The sequence below is a fragment of the Pagrus pagrus genome, assembly GCF_965226575.1.
Source record: "Pagrus pagrus genome assembly, chromosome: 16".
Taxonomy (NCBI): domain Eukaryota; kingdom Metazoa; phylum Chordata; class Actinopteri; order Spariformes; family Sparidae; genus Pagrus; species Pagrus pagrus.
Genome location: NC_140200.1, coordinates 9,459,795 through 9,480,025, shown reverse-complemented (window position 1 = coordinate 9,480,025; position 20,231 = coordinate 9,459,795). Strand labels below are relative to the sequence as shown.

Below are 20,231 nucleotides of genomic sequence, written 5' to 3'. Positions count from 1 at the left end.
GGGGTACGAACACAGCCGCTCCTCAGGGCGCTCAGCCTTCAGAGTCTATACATTTTTTTCCTCCACACAGAGCAACACGTGCGCACACACACATACACACACCCACCACATGCAGTCCTCAGAGGTCTAACCAACCCTCACCTCCTCCACTCTCCTTCTGAGTGTTTCTCCATCACTTAATTCTGGCTGTATGTATGTGAATCATCCATCACTCACTCAATCAGTCCATTGAATTTCATTTAGTGCGGTGTTACACAGGGCATGTGATTGATTCACTGGTACCTTTTCACTGAAGCTTGAATGACACACAATGCTGGTTTGTAGACGCTCGCACACCCACACACACACACACACACACACACACACACATATATCGCTTGCTTATACCCTGCTGCACTGGGTCTCCATTGCCAGGGGGAGAGTTGGGTGCCCACACTGCCAAAGAAGACCCCTTTGAGATTTACTCAAGGTCGCCATGTCCAGCTGGCTGTGCCAACATCTGTTCAGAATGGCCTCAAGACTGGCATGAGAGAGGCCCGTCTACGCTGCTTGACCTTGGCTCAACGGCCACATTTGAAAAAAAATAACTGTAACCACATTTATGGCTAGCTGACAACGTATAAAGTCCAAGGGTGGCAAACATGTAGCCTAAATGATACATCAGCTGATATTAGGTTATTGCATATATGTCTAAAAAATGTAAGGTGTACTATGTAGGAATTGTCAGTTAGTGTTTGTACAACACAACATTCAAACTTGGCCCAAAGTACAGAGTGAATTACAAACATAAATGCACAAACTTACAAAAATCTTGGATAACCTGCCGTGGTACAAACAAGCCGTGTGTGGCTTGTTTGTTCAACCGGAGAGGATTGAAGGCTCAAATTCAGCACAACAGACTGGTTTATTTTTCAAAATGTGAAGTTATTTGCATTGGTTGATAGGGGAATAGGTGTGTACATACACTGCAAGCTACTACAACATGAAGTTAAATTACGATGTCTTTATGGCTCAAATACTGTGCAACAAAACCTGAGTTAGAAGAAGCAAATACGATGTCAATATTAGAAGTGTGTGGTTTGCCATTAGGAAGAGACATCCAAGTAACTTCCGAGTTGAGGAGTCAGAAATTAGAGAAAATTAAATCTGTAACAATAAGTTTTTGTCAGAGAGTATAGTTGAGTATCATCTGCATAACAAGAGAGAAATAGTATTGTAACCGTATGCTTTAGAAAACGCTGTGGTTTCTCTAATTTCAACACAGCTTGCACAGTTTGATAAAGATGATTCATAGCTTTGAATAAAAGGTTTTATAAGACATAATGAAAAAAATCTAATACCTTAACGGCTCAACATTTGTCAATATATTCCATTACCAAAATCCATTTATTCTAGTTTCCAAGGTCTTTTTGTAAAAATGTCTAAAACTACAGTTTTGAACTGAATCCCTTGATAGACCCATATGTTATTATTACATCTCCGTTCATCTGAGTTTCATCTCTTCCCGCTTCATGGTGACATCAAGTTTCTGAAAGGCAGACAACCTTTATTCATCACTACATCACTAACTGTGGTGCTAGTGGACAGAAAAATGATTGACCGCAACCAACACTTTCCTTGTTTTAATTCTTCATCGAGGTTGTTCTCTGCCAGCAAGGCTATCGATTTTTCTATCAAATACGAAAACAGGCATTGTGGAGAGGCCGCAGAGGTCAGTGTGAATTAGAGCAGAGGTGTGTGTGTGCAACTGTGTGTGTGTGTGAGGGCGTCCCCTCCTCCTCCCCTACATCCTCATTGTCACTCCCCAAAGGCCTCTCTGTTAAATTGGCTGACAGATAATAAGATCATACAGGAGAGTACAGACACACAGACCTTTGTCCCACAATCCAACAGTCGAACTTTTGCCGAAGCTCCTGGTCTGCATCACAAACACGGCACGCGCAGCGGGTGAGACGCAGCAGACAGGAAGTGAGTTCAGCTCAACATTGACAGAAATATGTTGGTTAAATTTAATATCTCTTGAATAAGACTATTTTCTTTTTGAACTGCCAGTAAAACTAGTGAAAATCTGGTAAAAACGAAGTATTTAATTATGATATACTGTGTTTATATATATATTTTTTTTTTTATCATAAAGCCTTTTCTTGTTTCAGCTGCTTCACTTCATTTTTCATGGCCTTTTCACAAGAGACACCATTCAACCATATGCATATTTATGAGATCACAACTTCATAACAATCAAAGCCATTGATTGATGTGAATATATGGCATATAACACACATTGTACAATATACAATATTAGTGAGGACAAAATTAAGACATGATCTCTTGTTTTTCAGTGATAAAAGGCCTTGTCATGGGATGTTTGGGCATTTTCTAATGGTGAAAATGAAATTAAATGTGTAAAACAGTCTTTTCATCTCCACTCATTTACAGATTTGTCATTTTCCAGTGTTTCATCAGTCAAACTCTAGTAGCTCATCTGTTTAGCTGTAGTCGCTGGTTCTGCTTTCTCTCATTATCTCTAAATCTCTTTTGCTAAAATCCCAAATGGGCCAATTCTGTTCAACCGCTATCTTCTTTACATTTATCTATAGTATTCATATTGAGATGTGCAGCTCTCCTTTCTCCCACAACACCCCTCAATACATCCCCATAGCGTGTCCTCGGGCCTTCTGCCCCAAGGGCTCATGGGATACGAATACTCCCTGGGGCTGCTGTTTTCACAGCCTGTGAGAGAAGCACTCGAGAGAGAGAAGAGCAGAGCAGAGAGGCGGCGGCAGCAGCAGCAGCATTTCTCTGTTTGCTTGATGTCACTATAATGGAAATATGCATAAGTGAGAAAAGGCATAGTGGGCCTTTGGGGCCCAAGAAGTACAAATATTTTAATAACAAACACTTTCAGTGTTTGCCTCCTGTAACGGCACCTGGGTATTATTTCACATTGAATGCAGTCAGTCGGTGCCGAATTCTGTATGCATAAAGATATAGATGTTTTCTTCTTTTACTGGAAGTGATTTTCGTGCTGTGGAAAGTTTTCCCGGTGATATGTCCTTTGGAGAACTGTCATTAATCAAAAGTCAAAGTCACCTCAGATCTCACATTAGAATAGACCAGTTTAGCTACGGCTGAAATTGCAGCTGACCCCTCTTGCCCTGAGCACTTATTCAAAATCAGCAACACGGCCATAGGGGGCTAAAACAACTAAATTGAGTGAGGTTGCAAGAAGCTGGTAAGAGTACTGAGGGAAAATACCCAATAAAGCAATGCCAACTGGCAGTCTCAAGGGTTCTCTTGAGCTTTCTAATGTCCTGATGGGTGACTTATAGCTTTATATAGGCTATAAACGTAAATGACAAAGGGGTTATACTGTAGAGAATAAGGAAAAATGACATGATGAAAATTGTGGTGTCATGCCAAAACCTATGTCCGGTGCAAATGTGCCCGAGTTCAAAAATTGAACAGAAAAGCACCTGAAAATGAGGTGAAATTTGCTCCTGGCATTAAAACAACAAAACTAATGTTTGATATACAACAGCAGATTAAAAGAATAATACTTATTTATTTTTAAAAACACAGGGTCAACATGTGGTCTGGAAAACATGCGCTGTTGGTTTTATAAATAGCAGGTTATACAGAAAAACAGATAAATATAGTACATAAACAAGGAAAACAGTATCAGGGAGTATGTGCAGCCAGTTTAAATCTTCATTTCAGTATTAGTTAGCATATCTCTCGCTCACAACTGCTGATAAAAACTCAGTCACAGACAATTAAAGGCCTCAATATAAGTGGACAATTGTGTCTGAATTCAGTGTGTCTGAGTCGATAAAAAGAAAAGAAAATACAGGAAACGGTTCGGCCTGAACAAGTTAGACTCCCCTCTCGGATTTTCATAATGAGCTGTCAGTCATTTCTCAGTGCCCAACAACTTTCATCTGCCCTGATTCCTCCCAACCTCCCCCATTTATCACTCCTTTCTCTCTTCTGCGACACACTCCTCCGACGCCCCGTGTCGTTTATCACGTCCGGTGGAATAGAGTTTCTCCAGCTGTCAATTTAGGAAATGGAGTGACGAGCGAGACCCCTGGGACCCCTGCACTAATCTCGGACTGCAATGTTACGGACAAAAGTGATGTACATCCCCGGTAGCCAGCTACGCTCGGAGCACATGTGTACATCAATTACCTGTCCTCACCCAAAATTCACCCTGTCAGTAAACAAACAACTAATCATGAGCTGCAGCAGGGCAAAAGTCAACTCGATGTATTTATCTCTTGTGCTCTTGTGGCAATGAGATCACAACGTTACAGAACTCTTACATGTATCCTAAAATTATACCCCAAAGGCTGGAAAAATCTACTCATCTCTGCTCCACTTTACACGGCTGCTCTTTCACCTCAGTGCCGTTCGATAAACTACTACCTGCCCCGGGGTTTTAACGGTCAGTGCTGCTGTTGCTGTCAGAGCCTTCGGTGAAAAATGCCGGTGTTACGCAGTTATGCGTCCCATGGGGAACAGATATCAGAGTTGGTTACATGACAGGTGTGGAGGATGAGCAGTGAGTGAGACCTCTGCTCATCACTCTGCTGACCGGTTAAGGCGGCAGCAGACGGGACGCGACGCATGCTGCTCCACCTCAGGTCCCCTTATGACAGAAGTCATGTGTGCACACATCATATGCACCAGAGAAACGTCGGTTGAAATTATTATTTTATTAAACTACATATCAAACTTTTTTGCACAGAGGTGAAATGATGCTTTGCAAAAAAAGAAACAAGCATCCTTCTCTAATGTTAAAAATGTCAGTTAGGGTAACTGTTGCGTCTAAGATGTCACACAGCCACCCGCCACTTTTCACGCTGTAGTCCTGGTTTGTGTGTTAGTCCTTTGTTTGTCAAAGTGTCACACATTTTAGCAGCATTTAAAATACAATTTGCTTCTCTAAAAATGTGATTCAGTTTCACATGGCTCCTTTAATACACACAATATTTAGCTGGACAGCGTTTAATCTTATAAATTAAATTGTCCTCAATTTTGACTTTTTTTTGTGTGTTTTCTTACTTTAAGACGAGGCAACTAGTCTAAATTATAAAGTAAAGTAAGTGAACTTCAGTATGAAAATTGTTCTGAGGTGGAGGTTTGTACATAACTGTCTGCAAAATGGCTGATGTGCATCATGGTTTTATATCATGTATTTCAATAGTCTGCGAGTGATTCTGGTGTGAAACATATGCAGGAAAACTGTTATTGTTCATAAGATAATAGATGTGATCAGCATATACTGAAATCTGTACACATAATATAACATATCCATACAGTAATTATGTCATCTGACCACATATGATCCACCCATTAAATTGCCTAAAATTGTTGAAGAAAAAATGCATTTTTGTCTCTGATCCTTTATATTCCCACCACTTTTCAACACAAAGTGACACCCTTTTTCATTTAACTGTCATAAAGGAGGAAAGAAACCAGAACATACTCACATATAAGAAGCTGGAATAAAAAAAGTTTGACTTTGTTTCTTAAAAAATGACTAAAAATGATTAATGCATTAGCAAAATAGTGGGAGATTATAATCGATGAATCTTTGCAGCTCTATTATAATAAGAAGTTACTGGCTCCACCACAGTGTGAGGTTGTGTCAAGCAGCACTCTCGTATAGCAGTTATTCCATTGGCCGGCCACTTGTAATCACCCTTGTGGTTTAAAAAGGTCGAGGGGTCAGGGGTTATGGGAGATAAGGACCCTAGGGGCCGTCATAAAACACTTGCGACACTTCAGCCCTCGTTTGTCATGCCAGAGCTCGATATCACTCATTCATCTTGGTTAGGAAAGTCTTTTCCTTTAATAGACATCTTACGTCATAATCCTGCACTGTGGCCACAGTCTGCTCTCTCTGAGACCAGTTTTTAGATTTCATTTTCACAGCTATGTTTAGAGCATGATGTATTTTTGCACTGCACGAGAAAAGAAAAAGAATCCCTGACTTGTCATTGTTTCAGACCGATGTGTGTGTTCATACATCTGTGTGTCAAGATCCTGTATAAATCCACAGCAGCTTATTTTTTCTTACAGTTTGAGGTTTTCAATGTCAAAACACGCTGCCTCAGATCGGGTGGCAAGAGTGACTGCTCGCCCTCATCCACATCTGCATTGTATTTTCCTGAATTTGCCGGCGCAGAAAGGAACAATCAAACGGCCGACAAAACAAATGAGATTCCCTTACATTAGGCAACCGTGTAATCACATTTCCCATGTTGTCTCTTTCCCTATATGCTGTGTCCTGTCGAAATTGGAGCCAGAACGTAGGAGCGGCACGAGGAGGGTCACAGTGCAGCCTGGCGCAGGCCTCCCCCAGTTAGCTCTGCATACGGAGACGTTCGCTCCTGCTGAGACGTCTCATTTAGTGCGTCTGCAAACAACATTACAGGTGGAAACGCTTTAGGAGATGTCTCGCAAGCATTAATCCCATTTGTGTCCTAACCCATTTCGAATGTGCATGCCGCTGCACTCATGAAATGAGAGAGACGCTGCGGCGCTCAAATGGATGCAACATAAACATCTCCAAGGACTTCAGTGGACACACAAAGGAAATGTCATCACTAAGAGGATGTACATTCAGCGGAAAGAAAGGGAAACTGGCGGCTTTAAAATGTTGAGCAGTGAGAGGTTGATTTAATTAACTATTTGTGTGGAAATCAAATGTTGAATAAAATTCAGAAGGTTCTTGTGTAATTTAGGTCTAAGAAGGCAGAAATAATGGCTACTAAATCATGAAGTGTGTATTATTTTGTACAAAATATTTACAAAGGAAGAATGAGCAATGGCATCTTTCCAAAGCTGAAACCAAATCCTGTTCAAAAATCTTTAAATTTAACTGAAAGCAGCAGGTGGTGACAATAATCGGATCATGCTTCTTAAAATACGTAAAATAAATTGCTGCCTCTTATTAAATTACTCTTTCCAGATCCATGCAACTCATTTTAAAATGTAGGTTATTACTCTACTTAAATTCAGCACCACAACTTTTTCAATTTTGTGATTTTATGTCGGACAATTGACAAAAAATGTGACTTTGTGACGTAATGTATCAACATGATCATGAGAAGAAAATAGGCACATCGATCAGCAGGTGATGGTTTCAGGAATACAATTTCTGACGAAGAAAACCCTGAGCTGCTTCACTGTTGTTTACCGGACATCATGTTGAGACTTTGACTCGATTAGGAGCCACTACACTCCAAACATTCGAGATAAGTGAAATGAATAAAGTGGATGATTTGTTTATCAAATCATTTTGACTCAAACAAAGGTTGACCACACCTCCATGAGCTTTTCAATCCAGGCGTGAAACCTTTCAGAGACGTATGGAAACAAAAATGTAACCTTAACTAAACTACACAGACATGCAGGCAATGGATAGAGCATGTATAGCAGGAAGTTAAATACATTTTAACTGCTGCCTGTAGTTAAATACTACCCTCTAGTGGGCGTTACATGCTGGATATCTAGTCATGACCCAACTAGAGGAGGCACAGGCTGCTTTTTATTACCTGAAAGGAAGGACGGCTTTTATTAGATTTTCTTGATTTACTTAATTTCTTGAACTCAAATACGATTTACAAAAATCTGAAATATGACGAGGTTGATGAGTCGATCTGTAATCTGTATATCTGATTCAGATTCAGGAGAGCACAGATGCCTGAAAATGTCGAAATGATTACACAAATAGTTGAAGCGAGTTAGGAGAGATAAATGCAAAGAACCCACTGATGGAAGGAACAGTCACATATCAACTATGTGCCGTGCTGGAAATGATGATGAACTTTATTTTTATGCTGCTGTGACACTGATTAGACGATCTTGTTCTGATTAAAAAGGAACAAACGAAAACTTAACGTGGACAGGAAGTCGTGCAGGAGGAGAGCTAAACAGAGCAAAGTCTGACCTGCTCAGATGAGATTTTGCTGCTGAGGGGTGACAACAGGGAGGATTAGTCGATCACAGAGAATCATTCGTCTGTTCGACTGTTTTAATGATTGAATAAATGTTTCATTAGTTTTTAAAGCAAAACATTCCCAGGTTCCTGCCTGTCAAATGTGATGATTTGCTGTTTTATGTGTGCTACAGGAAGCTAAATTGAACATATTGAAGTTTGTTGCCGTCAGTCAGACAAATCAAGCAAAGCGAAGACATTACCGTGGACTCATTTTTTAACATTTCACAGCCTACTTAATTGAGAAAATCATCCACGGATTAATCGATCATCCGTCGCAGCCTGACACACCTGTACTCACTCTTTCACTGAGTTAGAGTTACTGTTGGCTGAATGACGTACACCAACCCAATCCCCATCTCTGCCCGCTCTTAGCATTCTCCTCCTCGGTCACGTCCAATTAGCTATCCCCTAAACACTCTTTCTCATTAGGCTAGCCATAATCCACTCATCGTGCCTTGATTCGGCAAATAAATCACACTCTTGAGTTTTTTCACACTCTTTCCCCTCCCTTCCTCCGCCACTGCTGCTGTCTTTTTAAACTCTGTCGCTCCCTCAGCCTCGTTAACCCTGTCCAGAGTTTCTACGGTGACAATCTCCGCCAGGCCTCCTCATTGGACATGGCAGCCGGCAATTTGCATGCCAGACTATTTCTCTTCATCATTGGGCCTCTTTCTCGCTCTCTCTCATTCTCCCTCTCTCCCTCTCTCCCTCTCTCTCTCTCTCTATGCTAGAAGAATAGAGAATAACTCAGCAACTGACGGCAGACGGCATGCACGTCCTTGTCCTACAAGGTTACGAATCCATTTCATCTGTGCAAGAGGGGAGTGAATTAAAATAAATGATGGCCGGACATTTATTGCATTCTGGGGGTGAAGGAGGGACTGGGGAGGAGAGGCACAAGTTGCGGAGTGAGACTGGTGTCTCATACTGAAGCAGACTGGCAGACAGTTTGATATTGACTGGCACACAGCGTTGGCACAAAGAATGAAGACAATACGAAGACAATAGAATAATCCACCGCAGAGCTGAGCCTGAATCGGTTTGTCTCTGAGCCGACATGCTTCAGTCTGAGCTGTTGCTCTGGGATCATTTAACTCTTCACGTGTCAGTGTATCCAGTGTGCTCATCACATGTCACCACAGCCAGAGAGGGGATGTAACTAAGCAGGTTTAGTCTGCAACTGGAAGTGAGCATTTCCTGCTGCTTTCTACTTCCACTCCATCACATTTTGGAGGCAAATATTGTACTTTTACTCTATTTATTTGACAAGTTTAGTTACTATAGTAACTTCTAAGACTGCATGTTGCATCAAGGCCAAAGTAGCACATTTCTAAATGATTTTATCTGATCAGCAGTTGGATAAAAAAAGGCTGAATATGGGATCTGATATTCTGACATTATCCCCCGAGTATACAGGGTAAACATTCTTGTAAATATTAATTCCACATTTAATATCAGATACTTGAAGACTTTTATTCAAGTACTATTCAAATGGGTAACTTTCACTTTTGCCTAAGTAATATTTAACACAATATCTTTACTTTTACTCAAGTATGACGGCTTACAGGAGTCCAAGCTGACTTGTGCAACACATTTCAACACACAGCTATATTAATATAATTCATATGTTGACGTATTTGTCTCTATGCTTCTGACTTAACATAGGTTTATTCTTATAAAGTACAACTTTACATTGCTTGTGTGTTACATACAAATACATGCATGTCACCTTGAGGCAATTTTACAACAATAAACACCCCCTTTAGTGGTAAACTATTGTGGTTGGTGTGGTTCACTCATCGAATATTGGACAGACATCACTGATGCACGTGCCGATCCTGATTCCATAGACTGATGTTTTAATAAGTCATACATTTCTAATTATGCAAATTAAACCCATAGCTAAAGTACTGCACCACAAATTAATCAGTTAATTAGTGATTAAACAGTTTTATAGAGATATCCAGCCGTCCCATATTCTTCTGTCTCCCAGAGTTATAAGTATAGCTGGAGCTTGGGCTGGACCATGAGCCGAGTGTAACTAAACACGAGACAGTCTCCAACTGACACCTAACTCAACATGTCCGTAGGTTGGATATATTTTAGTCTCCAAACAAAACAAAGCAAGACAGCAACTTGTAAACTGTGCTGTTTTACTGCACATCCACACCTGTGAAGCTTCTTATCCTACAAAAGTCCAGCTGCCTACGATACAGCACTTAGATAAAATGAGGGACAGTTTGTCAAATTAAAAAAAAACATAGCCGTCTGCTCAGGGTGGGAGAACTATGTCAACTTAAGCTTTATGCTCACTGTCACATTTTCAATTATATGTACACATCATCTGTTATCAATCCCCCACATGTCGATATTATTGCTTTGATTTTTTCATTGAGATTTATTTGATGTCTTCAGCCTCATGTTCAGTAGCTGCATCTAAACCTCAAATGATGACTATTGCATATAAATGATCTATAGATGAAGCCATTGCTGTTGAACTGCAACACATATCAATATTCGGGGGGGGATATCTCGAGTCTATGTTGTCCACACTTGGACTGATACACAGTTTATAATATTTCTAACCTTGGAATCGCTGCTTTCATTTAAAATTCAGGACTCTGATGTTGTAAAAAGGCCGGGGATAGTGTTTATGGGTGTCACTGGAGAACCGCTGTGCATCACTCCAAAAGTGCTCCTCGTTTCCGTCTGCGTGTTCCCGAAATACATCCTGGGACCCAAAGGATCCCCGGCTAAGTGACTTTTTTTCCTGTTGACCACAAAGCTATCAATATGTCTGCCTCTTGACACTGCCCTATCTCTCTCTGGACACGCAGGCCGGACTCTGAATGCTGACTACTGCTCGCTGCACAACTCTCCTGGACCTCTTCCAGGACACTCCATTGTAATACAGTTATTTTTAGACAAGCCGACGCAAATAAATATTTATAGTTGTTTGCAGGTCAGGGGTCCCGATGAACCGCGGGGTGGATGGCAGTGAATAAACTACAGTATGTAACTACGTAAGCACGAATGGGGGTTCAATAAAGCAGGGCAGGAACAAACTGATGGGGTTTGAACTGGGATATTTAAAGCTCGGCACTTGGTCATGCTTTAAAACAGGAAAATATACCTGAGTATTATGATCTATGGAGCAAATTAAGGCTGAGATCATATCTATCAATACTAATACTGGTTAGACTTAAGTGGAGAGCTTCCTGGTGCCATATGGAGCTATTCATTGCAATGTGGTGTTAGATTTTTACCCACACTTTCCCTGAATGCAGCTTTCTCATTTTCCCTGACATCTGGATGCCTGCGATAATAGCCCCTGGCGCTGATCACTTTTACATTAAACTTCGGTCTGAATGGAGATGTGTGTCACTGGAAATTATTACACTTGTCACTTCACTCCACTTCCTATCAAATTTATACTTTAAGAGAGGATATTTCTATGCAAAGAGACTGGAATGACCTCGACAAAAGCCTTGGCCTGGGTGATGAAGGAGTAGCACAAGAAGGGAAAATTTAAGGTTCAAGGAAATGAAGAAATGCTGAAGAAGCCAAAATGGTGATTGAATGGTAACATTTTCCTGTGGTTTCCCCCGCCCCCCCGACCAGAATTTGGATAGAATACGGGGGAATATTGTGTTTCTGTCATTGTTCATCTAGCATAACGTTGAGTCTAAATATAGGTTATGTAAGAAAGGCTCGGGCCACACACGCAAGCGCACACGCATGGTAACACACAAAACACAGCGAGTGAGTCACCGTGTGCTTTTACTTTGTAAAGTGATGTTTCTGTCTAGTCTCACTTCAATAAGCATTATAAGCAAACACAAAAGTAAATTTAAAACAAGTGAAAACGTAAAACAAACAGAGTTCAGATTGCCAGAGTGGCACTTAGAGCACATACCTCTGCCATGGCTCAACAGTCCCCTGTAATTCATCAAGCCTAATCCAGTAATAAACTCGATAGCCCTGCATAACTCTAAATTTTAAACCATCCGTAACTGCTTAACCATAATTTCAGCTCACCAGATCTAGGATCTGCATCAAAACACACTCATTCATAGATACCAGCCACCTAAATACGTCCTTTTTCATCAATATCCACGCATTATTCCCTGAGACATGGACAAAAATGTTAAAGAAATTGACAACATGACTGCGTGGATCTCTTTATCCGGATCCAAACCAAAAGTTAACAGGGTCTATTCTGAGCCGACACCCATCCTCCATCTAAGTTTCATTGAAATGGTTTGAGTAGTTTTTGTGTAATCCTGCTGACAAACCAACCAACCAACAACAGGCAGGGGTGAAAACATAACCTTTCTTGGTGGAAGTAATAAAATAATGTAATGAGGGTGCATGTGAGTGTTTATCAGACAGGTGGAAGCCTACATTTGAAAATCTGAAGACAAATAGACTTAAATGCTAAAAGAGGAAGTAAAACAAAGCATTAATCTGAAACCTTCTCTTCTATAAAAACTATACGGTATAAAAATGTGTTGCATTTCCATTTCTGTCATAGCTGAACAAGAGCAGACGAATCTATCGATGCAAAAGTTGAGTCTGCTCCGTTTCTCTCTCGGTTATTCATCATACAACAGATTGTCGTCAGAGTGTGCAAGCAGTCAGACAATACAGAGAATACAAAGAAGTCGATTTTAATTTCTGAAAGTGATGGTGTACACCTCCGTCTCTGGGACCACGTGTACCCGTAATGGATCAGATTCCGCCAGAACATTTTGTCCTGTGCCTTTCTCAATTTTCTGACCGTCTCAATAAAGACAGAAAAAAAACATAATAATAATAATATGGTGGACTGCCCAATCTGCTTTTCAAAACCACGTCAATATGTGCCAGTGCAGTAAAATGTCTCACAACGATTAGTAATCTCCAGTTTCAGCGACCCGACAGTCCAAACAGAGGCGCATTTTGACCTTCCCACCGACCACACGACCAGGCGTCTGTCAGTCAAGGCCGCACAAATAACCGAGCTGCTCAAACACTTGTCATCATCCCTCATCAGCATCTTGATTGTTGAGGAGGACAGATCAGAGGGAATGTCCACATACATCCAGCGGCCTCTGATGTGACAGCGAGGGTTTATGGGATAGCGGCGCGAGGGCCCCGCCCGCTTCACCTTGACCTCCCGCTTCCTCCGCCGCCGCTCCTTCTCTCGTCTCAGGCTCTCCGGTCTGACCTCGTCATCCCGGGGCCTCTGGCCTCGCCTCTGACGGTTGAGTTATTACCATAATTACCCAAGAGGCATTGCAGGGAGCGGCCACATGGCAGAGGCCGCCCATGTTTAACAGAATATTTGGGTGTTTTATCGACTTTAACTCAGCACCTGGGGCAGGCGAGAGGGGGCCTGGATGATAAGAAAACCACTCATGTGGGAAATGAAGAGGACCATTTCACAGACTGAACCAAGAAGGGGATGAAATATACTGTTAATGCAGCAGTGGCCAGTGCACATATGTCATATATTCTCAAAGACAAGGTGTAAATATGCTCATATATTCAGGCGGTGTCGAACAGAAGGACTTGGGTGGATATGACTAACTGCTAAAAATAGGGCTTTAAACCGTATATAATGAAAAAAGGATTTGGATTGCTTTGTGTCAACAGCAAATATTTCATGTAAAAGCAGAAATAAAAAACAGTGACAGTCCTAACAAAGAATCTGAGGCACTCTGATAATAAAAACAATCATTTACGCAGTAACTCATGGATAAACCTTCACGTTCTGAGTCTCATCAGGGCATTTAAATATTAACACCCATACAGAATGTGAACCAATAACATGGACTTCCATTATAAGTAAGCTGGAGAGTCACTGTTTTCTTTTTTTTTGGCCTTATCCTTGAGCACCTGATTTCTTACCCCCACATTCATTTTTGCTCCTGGCTCAGTGCAGCACTCACCTCATTTGTTTTCTTTAGCAAATATTTAATGTCCTCAGGTGGAACGCAGGTGTACGGAAGCTGAGAACAGCCATGCTGGATATTATTTGCATTATCATTGCAGTTATCTCCAGATCACAAAGTAACTACTTCATTATCAGGTTAACAAAGCTTGTTTTTCTCATGATAACAGATGCATTTGTTTTGTTATGGAGATAACAAAGCGAACATTTCTTGAGAAAACAAGAGCAAGAGTGGACCGTGACATACAGACTAAGGGCCATATGAACTTTTGTAGAGTCTGATGTGTTGATCAATAATGGGAACTCTTGCTCTGACATTTTTTAGCTTAAGTCAGCTGTTACATTTAAGAGACACCATCTATGCCCGCTGCCATGGCACTGCTGATCACTGATAAACACCATACTGTAAGTAAAGAGAGGAAACGACTTCTGTTTTCTCACGAAAATGGGTTAATTATTTCGTAACATAAAGGCTGATTAGAGGCAGATTAAACAGACTGTTTATGATTTATTTTCCACAGCAGGAATCTTCTGAATCGACTAAAGCGGTTCAGTTTGGGGGGAAATGTACTCTTTATTTTACCACTTTGTTGACCTTTTTTTATCTGTGTAAACTTGCTCATTTGAATTCATAGAGGGAATCAAACAGCAGCTCCTCTTAAAAACAGAAGTTGTAGTTCACAATTCACAGGGTCGTAAAAAGGTGTCTGGTAAAAACTGTAAAATTCACCCCAAATTGAACCATTTTTTAGTGTTTTCTTTCTTTGACAACATCATATTCAAAGACATTTTGGAGACAAGGTGGATTCATTTTACAGTTTCAGTTACAGTTTGTGTAAAATTTTTAAGAAAGCTCTTCATAATCCACGTCTAACCAGCCAGGAGGCCATGCATATTCATACAGCGAGAGTGAAAAGTACAGCTCAGCCTGCCATACACAGGGCACAGAGGCCACTGGCCTCAGGCCAACAACGCACAGAGAGACAAAGATTGTGTACAGTAAGCACACACTTCTATTAGCATCTGTATCTACACTGAAAAGCTCAGTCAAACCCACACAGAGAAATATAGAAACACACACATTCACACACGCCCTCACCTGCTCAGAAAGGTCAACACATTAGCATTGCAATACATTCAGTATTCAGACTTTCCTGCTTCTATAGAGCTACCCGTCAAACATGTCCGAGATGGCACTTAGCCGTGTGTGCCCGTGTCTTATTATGCAGACCCATCTGTGTGGGTTCAAAGGTCGTGGCCGGGCCTGGCAGGGGCTACAGGTGAGCAGATGAGAACAGTAGGGGCTCGGTTTAATTTAGCTAAGCACTACAGGATGCGGTGCGCCCCTGTACCTGGGAAGGACAAGTTGAACTTTTCACACTGCGCCTCACACTCATCATTTCAATGGGTGGAAAGTCACAGAAAAATGAGTAATAGAGTAAAAATAAAAAATAAAAGCTCTTGACACAGAATCGGTTTCTTTGTTCCTGAGTTGTTGTTTTTTTTATTTTGTGGGAGACTTGTTCAGACAAAGACAGACAAGCACATAAACACACAAACCTTCAAACACACAGGGCTCTGTCACCAAGCCTCTGTTTTTACCTCCTTTTTCTTTTTCTTTTTCCCTCCGTCTGACACACATCCAAGCGCACAATACACACAGACACATTGAAAGAAGATGACTGTCAGCAGTGTAACCGTGTGTGTGTGTGTGTGCATGCGTGTGTGTGTCTGTGTGTGTGTGTAGTGGTGTGAGGGTGTGAGGGAGAAAATCCCTAATCTGGCATGGACCAGCTTCCTGTCTAGACTCTGCATGAGGAGGCCAGCACTAACCTGGCCAGTGCTGTGAGTGTGTGTATGTGTGTGTGAATGCCTACATGCACATTACCATTGTGTTTGCGCGCAAGCTACTAATGTATGTGTGAGCACAAAGCTACATTGTGTCTGTGTCTCTGAGTGAGAGTTGTTGCACACCATCATTGTCCTCATCCCAAACCAGAGATCAGACATTAACCTCTAACCTTCCATATCTACTGTCCAAGGTCTGTTTTTAACTGGACAGGTTTCAGTAAAGCTCCTTTTTGTTTTCTCTCTTATTTTGACACTTTCGCTGCCATGCGTGCCAACGCTGCCGCCCCTCCAAAAGCCAATTTCCTCATTATCCGACTTGCAGACTTACGGGAATCGAGAGGTGGGGGGACGTGGAGGGTTAAAGTTGGAGGGAAGTGGAAAAAGGCCTCGTGTGGTTTTCTCTGAAATTCCACAAAAAAGGATGAGCTCGAGAAACGGCTGAAAGCTGATCGTTTTCCTTCCTTTTTCTCTTTACAACAGTAAATACGGTGGTGAAAGTTGTATACTTCAGCTTAAAACAGCATGAAAACAATGCTGAAAATGAGGAAAGTCGTGTCACTGAAAAAGAATCCCTCCTGGTTTGGCAACACGGTAAAACTGAGCTGAATCATAACTGGAATCGCTGACAGCCGCTCGCCATCAATCATTTGCACAAACCCTGCCATTAGTAATCACAACAAAACATCACTGAGCGCAGCAGCTTTCTCCCGTCTTACTCACACTGAGTGCTAATCAAAAAATGCTAAGTGTGTTTAGCCTTAGCTTTGACAGTATTTGTCTGGAGTGTGAATCAACATCATGGACGCCGCTATTTCATATTCATGCAGGGGCCCAATGACACCTCGTCCTCTGCTTTCTGAAAAGGCCTTAACTCAGCAGATCAGCACCCCTTTAGACCCAGATGTAAAGTGAACAGTCTTCACCTCTGTGACATCAGACCGCCACAATATGCCGTCTTATGGGAGCAAGCCGTCACAGAGGCCTGCCAAAGACCACGGCTACATCCACGCCGGCCAAAGAGCCAGGAAGAACAAATGACAAAGGTGATTTTTTTTTCTTTTTTTTTTATAGGAGAAAAAAGAAACAACAGAATTTAAATATTTTGGGCATGAAGTGTTTTTTCAGCACTTTTCTTTAAAACTCCATTATCATCTATATGAGAATTATCTTGTGGCTTTTAAGCTTCTTTTAGCTCATTTTGTTTTGCAGCCAACACATTTGCTGTAGCCTATATTTTTGTTTTTATCCTTCCATCAACCATCTTTTGAGCAAACCACCTCTGACGCAAACTAGCTGGTGCAGAAAGTCAAGAAACTAGCATGCTGGGACCCAGACTTCTCATTGGAGTTGTTGGAAACAAAGACGGACGTAAAACAAAAATGAATATTGGACTTACATTCGTCAGGTAGCTGGAAACACGACTCCAACGGGATGGCGACGTCCCTCCATGTTTCCTGCTGGCGAGCACCTGTTTGCTAACACGTTAGCCAAGTCAGGGGTCTGCATCTCTCAGCTGGTTTGAAGGTCTACTGCCCCCTAGTGGAAAAAAAACAATTTTAAATGGATTTGTCAAAAATGGCACATTACATTTCTATTAATTTATGTCCACTGTTGCCACCAGCGAGAAGTAGAGCCATAAAATCAACAAAGTGGCTTAGTACAGTCCTTTATAGAGCAATATCTAGCTAAGAGTTTGCTAACATTAGCTAACATTTAGCAACCATATGCTACTGGTCATAATGTCACGGTCCTGTCACTTGTTTCTTTCTGGGTGTTTTGTGGTGTCGTCACTGTTTGCACCATGTTTTCCTCCTGTGTCTCTTTGCTCTTTCTCAGCCTGAGCCTTTCCCTCCACACCTGCCCTGCATCAGCCTCTGCATTAGCCCCGCCCTCAGTGTTTCCCCAGGCCAATCAGCTCCTTTCCTGTTCTTTTTTGTCTCTTCACCTCTACACCCTCACCTGTGCTTCTCGGCCTCTCTCCACCTGCACCTTCATCCCCTCGTCAGTGTAGTTTGTATTTAAGTCCAGTTTGTTCTGTTTGTCTTCCCCTAATCCCTTCTAGATAACTTGAATCCTGTCCTGTTTGTCCTAAAATTTGTACTAAACCTGAGTTTGGGTCATTGATAGCCTAATAGAATATTAAATAATGATCATTGTTTTGGTTTTAGATTGCTTTTGTTGAGTGCTTTTTTCTTTTTAAACAGAAGTCAGCAAGTGCTAGCGTGGCATGACTCGGTGTGGTCTGGAGAGGCTGGTTTTCATCAAGCAGCAGATGATGGGCAGTAAGTGGAAAGTTCAGGAAAGTCAAAAAGAGAGGAGAGCCTGGTCTGAGTCTAGCGAGCAGTGAAATTTGTGAGTAAAAAAAAATTCTCAAATGTTAAATCATTTGAAGTCATATGGAGCTGCCAAGAGGCAAAGTTGTCCCCCTGCCTCAAACTAAACCGCAACACTGAGACAAGCCTTTAACCCTGCAGACAACCGCCATGTAATCACTCACTGACAACTAACTGGAAGTCTGAAGCGAGATAAGGACATCAAACCTCAGACGCAACAATGACAAAAGTGACAGACAAGCTTGTGACAGATCCACGTGATCTCACCTTAAGTCACCGTCTAGCCGGCGCGGTATTCCTTTCCTATGTACATGTTTTAGGACAACGATGACTAACACAGATGGTGGACGAATCAAATGAGTCATTTGAGTTGTATGGCTATGACATATACACATCATTGTCTCCGCTGGTGTGGGTTTTAGGGGTCTCCTGTTAGCATTCCTGTCCAACTCACTCCAGAGTATGACTCATGGGCTTGTTGCCCCCAGACGAAGCAGACTTTACTGTGCTGGCTTGTCAGTGCGCTGTAGTAGGGAAATCTGGCAGGATGCTGCTTAGTATTTAGGGTTTGTCTGACTCTGTCTAGCCGGTCTTAAGCAGTCTGACTGAGGTGATGTGGTCAGACGGTGAACTCTGTCTACTCTGTGGAACCACGATAAAATCTTTACAAAATCAAAAAAACACTGAAAACACAACAGTCGCCCGATCCCTGTGCTAATAAAAGAGTTTAAGCGCTGCTCTTGCAGCGACTACTCCGACAAGTACAGTCAGCAGGAATGTAGCCTACATTACAGGAAAAAAGGAGGACATATTCCTCCGTATGACTACCAGCATGTGTTTTTGTTTTCATCTTCTGGTCTGAAGCTGCATTCCTTTTCCGTGTGTTGTGCGAGACGGAGAGATTGCCGGAGAATGACTCACTAAAACCTGACCCAGCAGTGAGGTAATCACTGGAGGACGACGCTTGGAGTAAAAGTGAACTTTGATGGTGATGGTGATGTCTGGGATCATGTCTAGGAAACCCCAGACAGTTTAGTAAAATGTGTGTGCAAGGCTGTGTGTGTGTGTGTGTGTGTGTGTGTGTGTGTGTGTGTGTGTGTGTGTGTGTGTGTGTGTGTGTGTGTGTGTGAAGGATGACATAGTTTCTGTGCACCAGACAAAGTCCATTTGGCGTTTTTTTTTTTTTTTTTGTGTGTGTGTGTGTGTGTGTGTACGGCCTCCTACCCATTACAGAATTTCTCCACACAGAGTTGATAGGACAAACGGAAATAGATGGTCAATTCAGAGGTAAAGCTGCTCGTGGGATTCAGCCTATTTTTTGATTTCTGCTCTGACCAGAGAGGAAGAAGAGACGAATGAGTGCGGTGGTGTTGATGATGTTGATGACTTTAGATATCTGGCAGATGCAGATTCGCTCATTGCTCTGCCTCAGAGACGTACCGATACCATCTTTTTCTTTCCAAATACCGATTCGGTTGCCTAAAGTTCAGGTGCTGCTGGGAAGTAATAGGATCACTCAGGTTTGAAATCAATAAATTACCTGATATCAGATCGGTACATGTATTCGTTAGCTCACGAATACCGATTTTAGCATTATTTAAAAGTTGACTTTACTTTAAAGAAGTCAGGAAACTCATTACCTCAGAATTACCAAGTGAAGTAGACTATTAAATTTAAGTTGTGAGAGCTAAAAAGTTTTAATGACTTAAAATGATTAGTCTACTTTACTTAGTAGCCCTACTCTATTTATTTGGAAATAAATTGACTTGTTTATTCATTTTACAGAAACTAGATGAGACATTTCACATAAATTAAATTTTTTTCGGGAGGACTGACAAATATAATATTTACAAACATTGTAGTTGAATTTACAGACTCTCTTGAATGTCGGACACTTTCCTTCAGTATTAAATATAAACTACCTGACCACTTTAGATGTAATTGAATTAATACCCCTCTGAACATCATCATCTTTTAAATGTAGAGTACATGGCTGAGCTCTTGTTTTGTGTTGCATTAGATTTTACAGGTGCACCTGGTAAAGTGGTCATTTTTTATATAACATGGTCCTGAAAATGTTTAAGATGTTGAGCTTCTCATTGTT

General features: G+C 41.5%; 1 protein-coding gene across 1 annotated transcript in view; it reads right to left on the bottom strand.

The window, feature by feature from the left end:
* The window catches only part of LOC311271396 (steroid hormone receptor ERR2-like), a 77,513-nt gene extending 59,932 nt beyond the window's left edge, over window positions 1-17,581 (bottom strand). Inside the window, exons 1-2 of the mRNA XM_084377041.1 lie at window positions 17,506-17,581; window positions 17,191-17,330 (exon numbers count right to left, since the gene is read on the bottom strand). Coding sequence (XP_084233167.1) covers window positions 17,191-17,192 — 2 coding nt within the window. The 5' untranslated portion in view covers window positions 17,193-17,330; window positions 17,506-17,581. The remainder of the gene's footprint in view (window positions 1-17,190; window positions 17,331-17,505) is intronic.
* Between the last annotated feature and the right edge of the window lie 2,650 nt (window positions 17,582-20,231).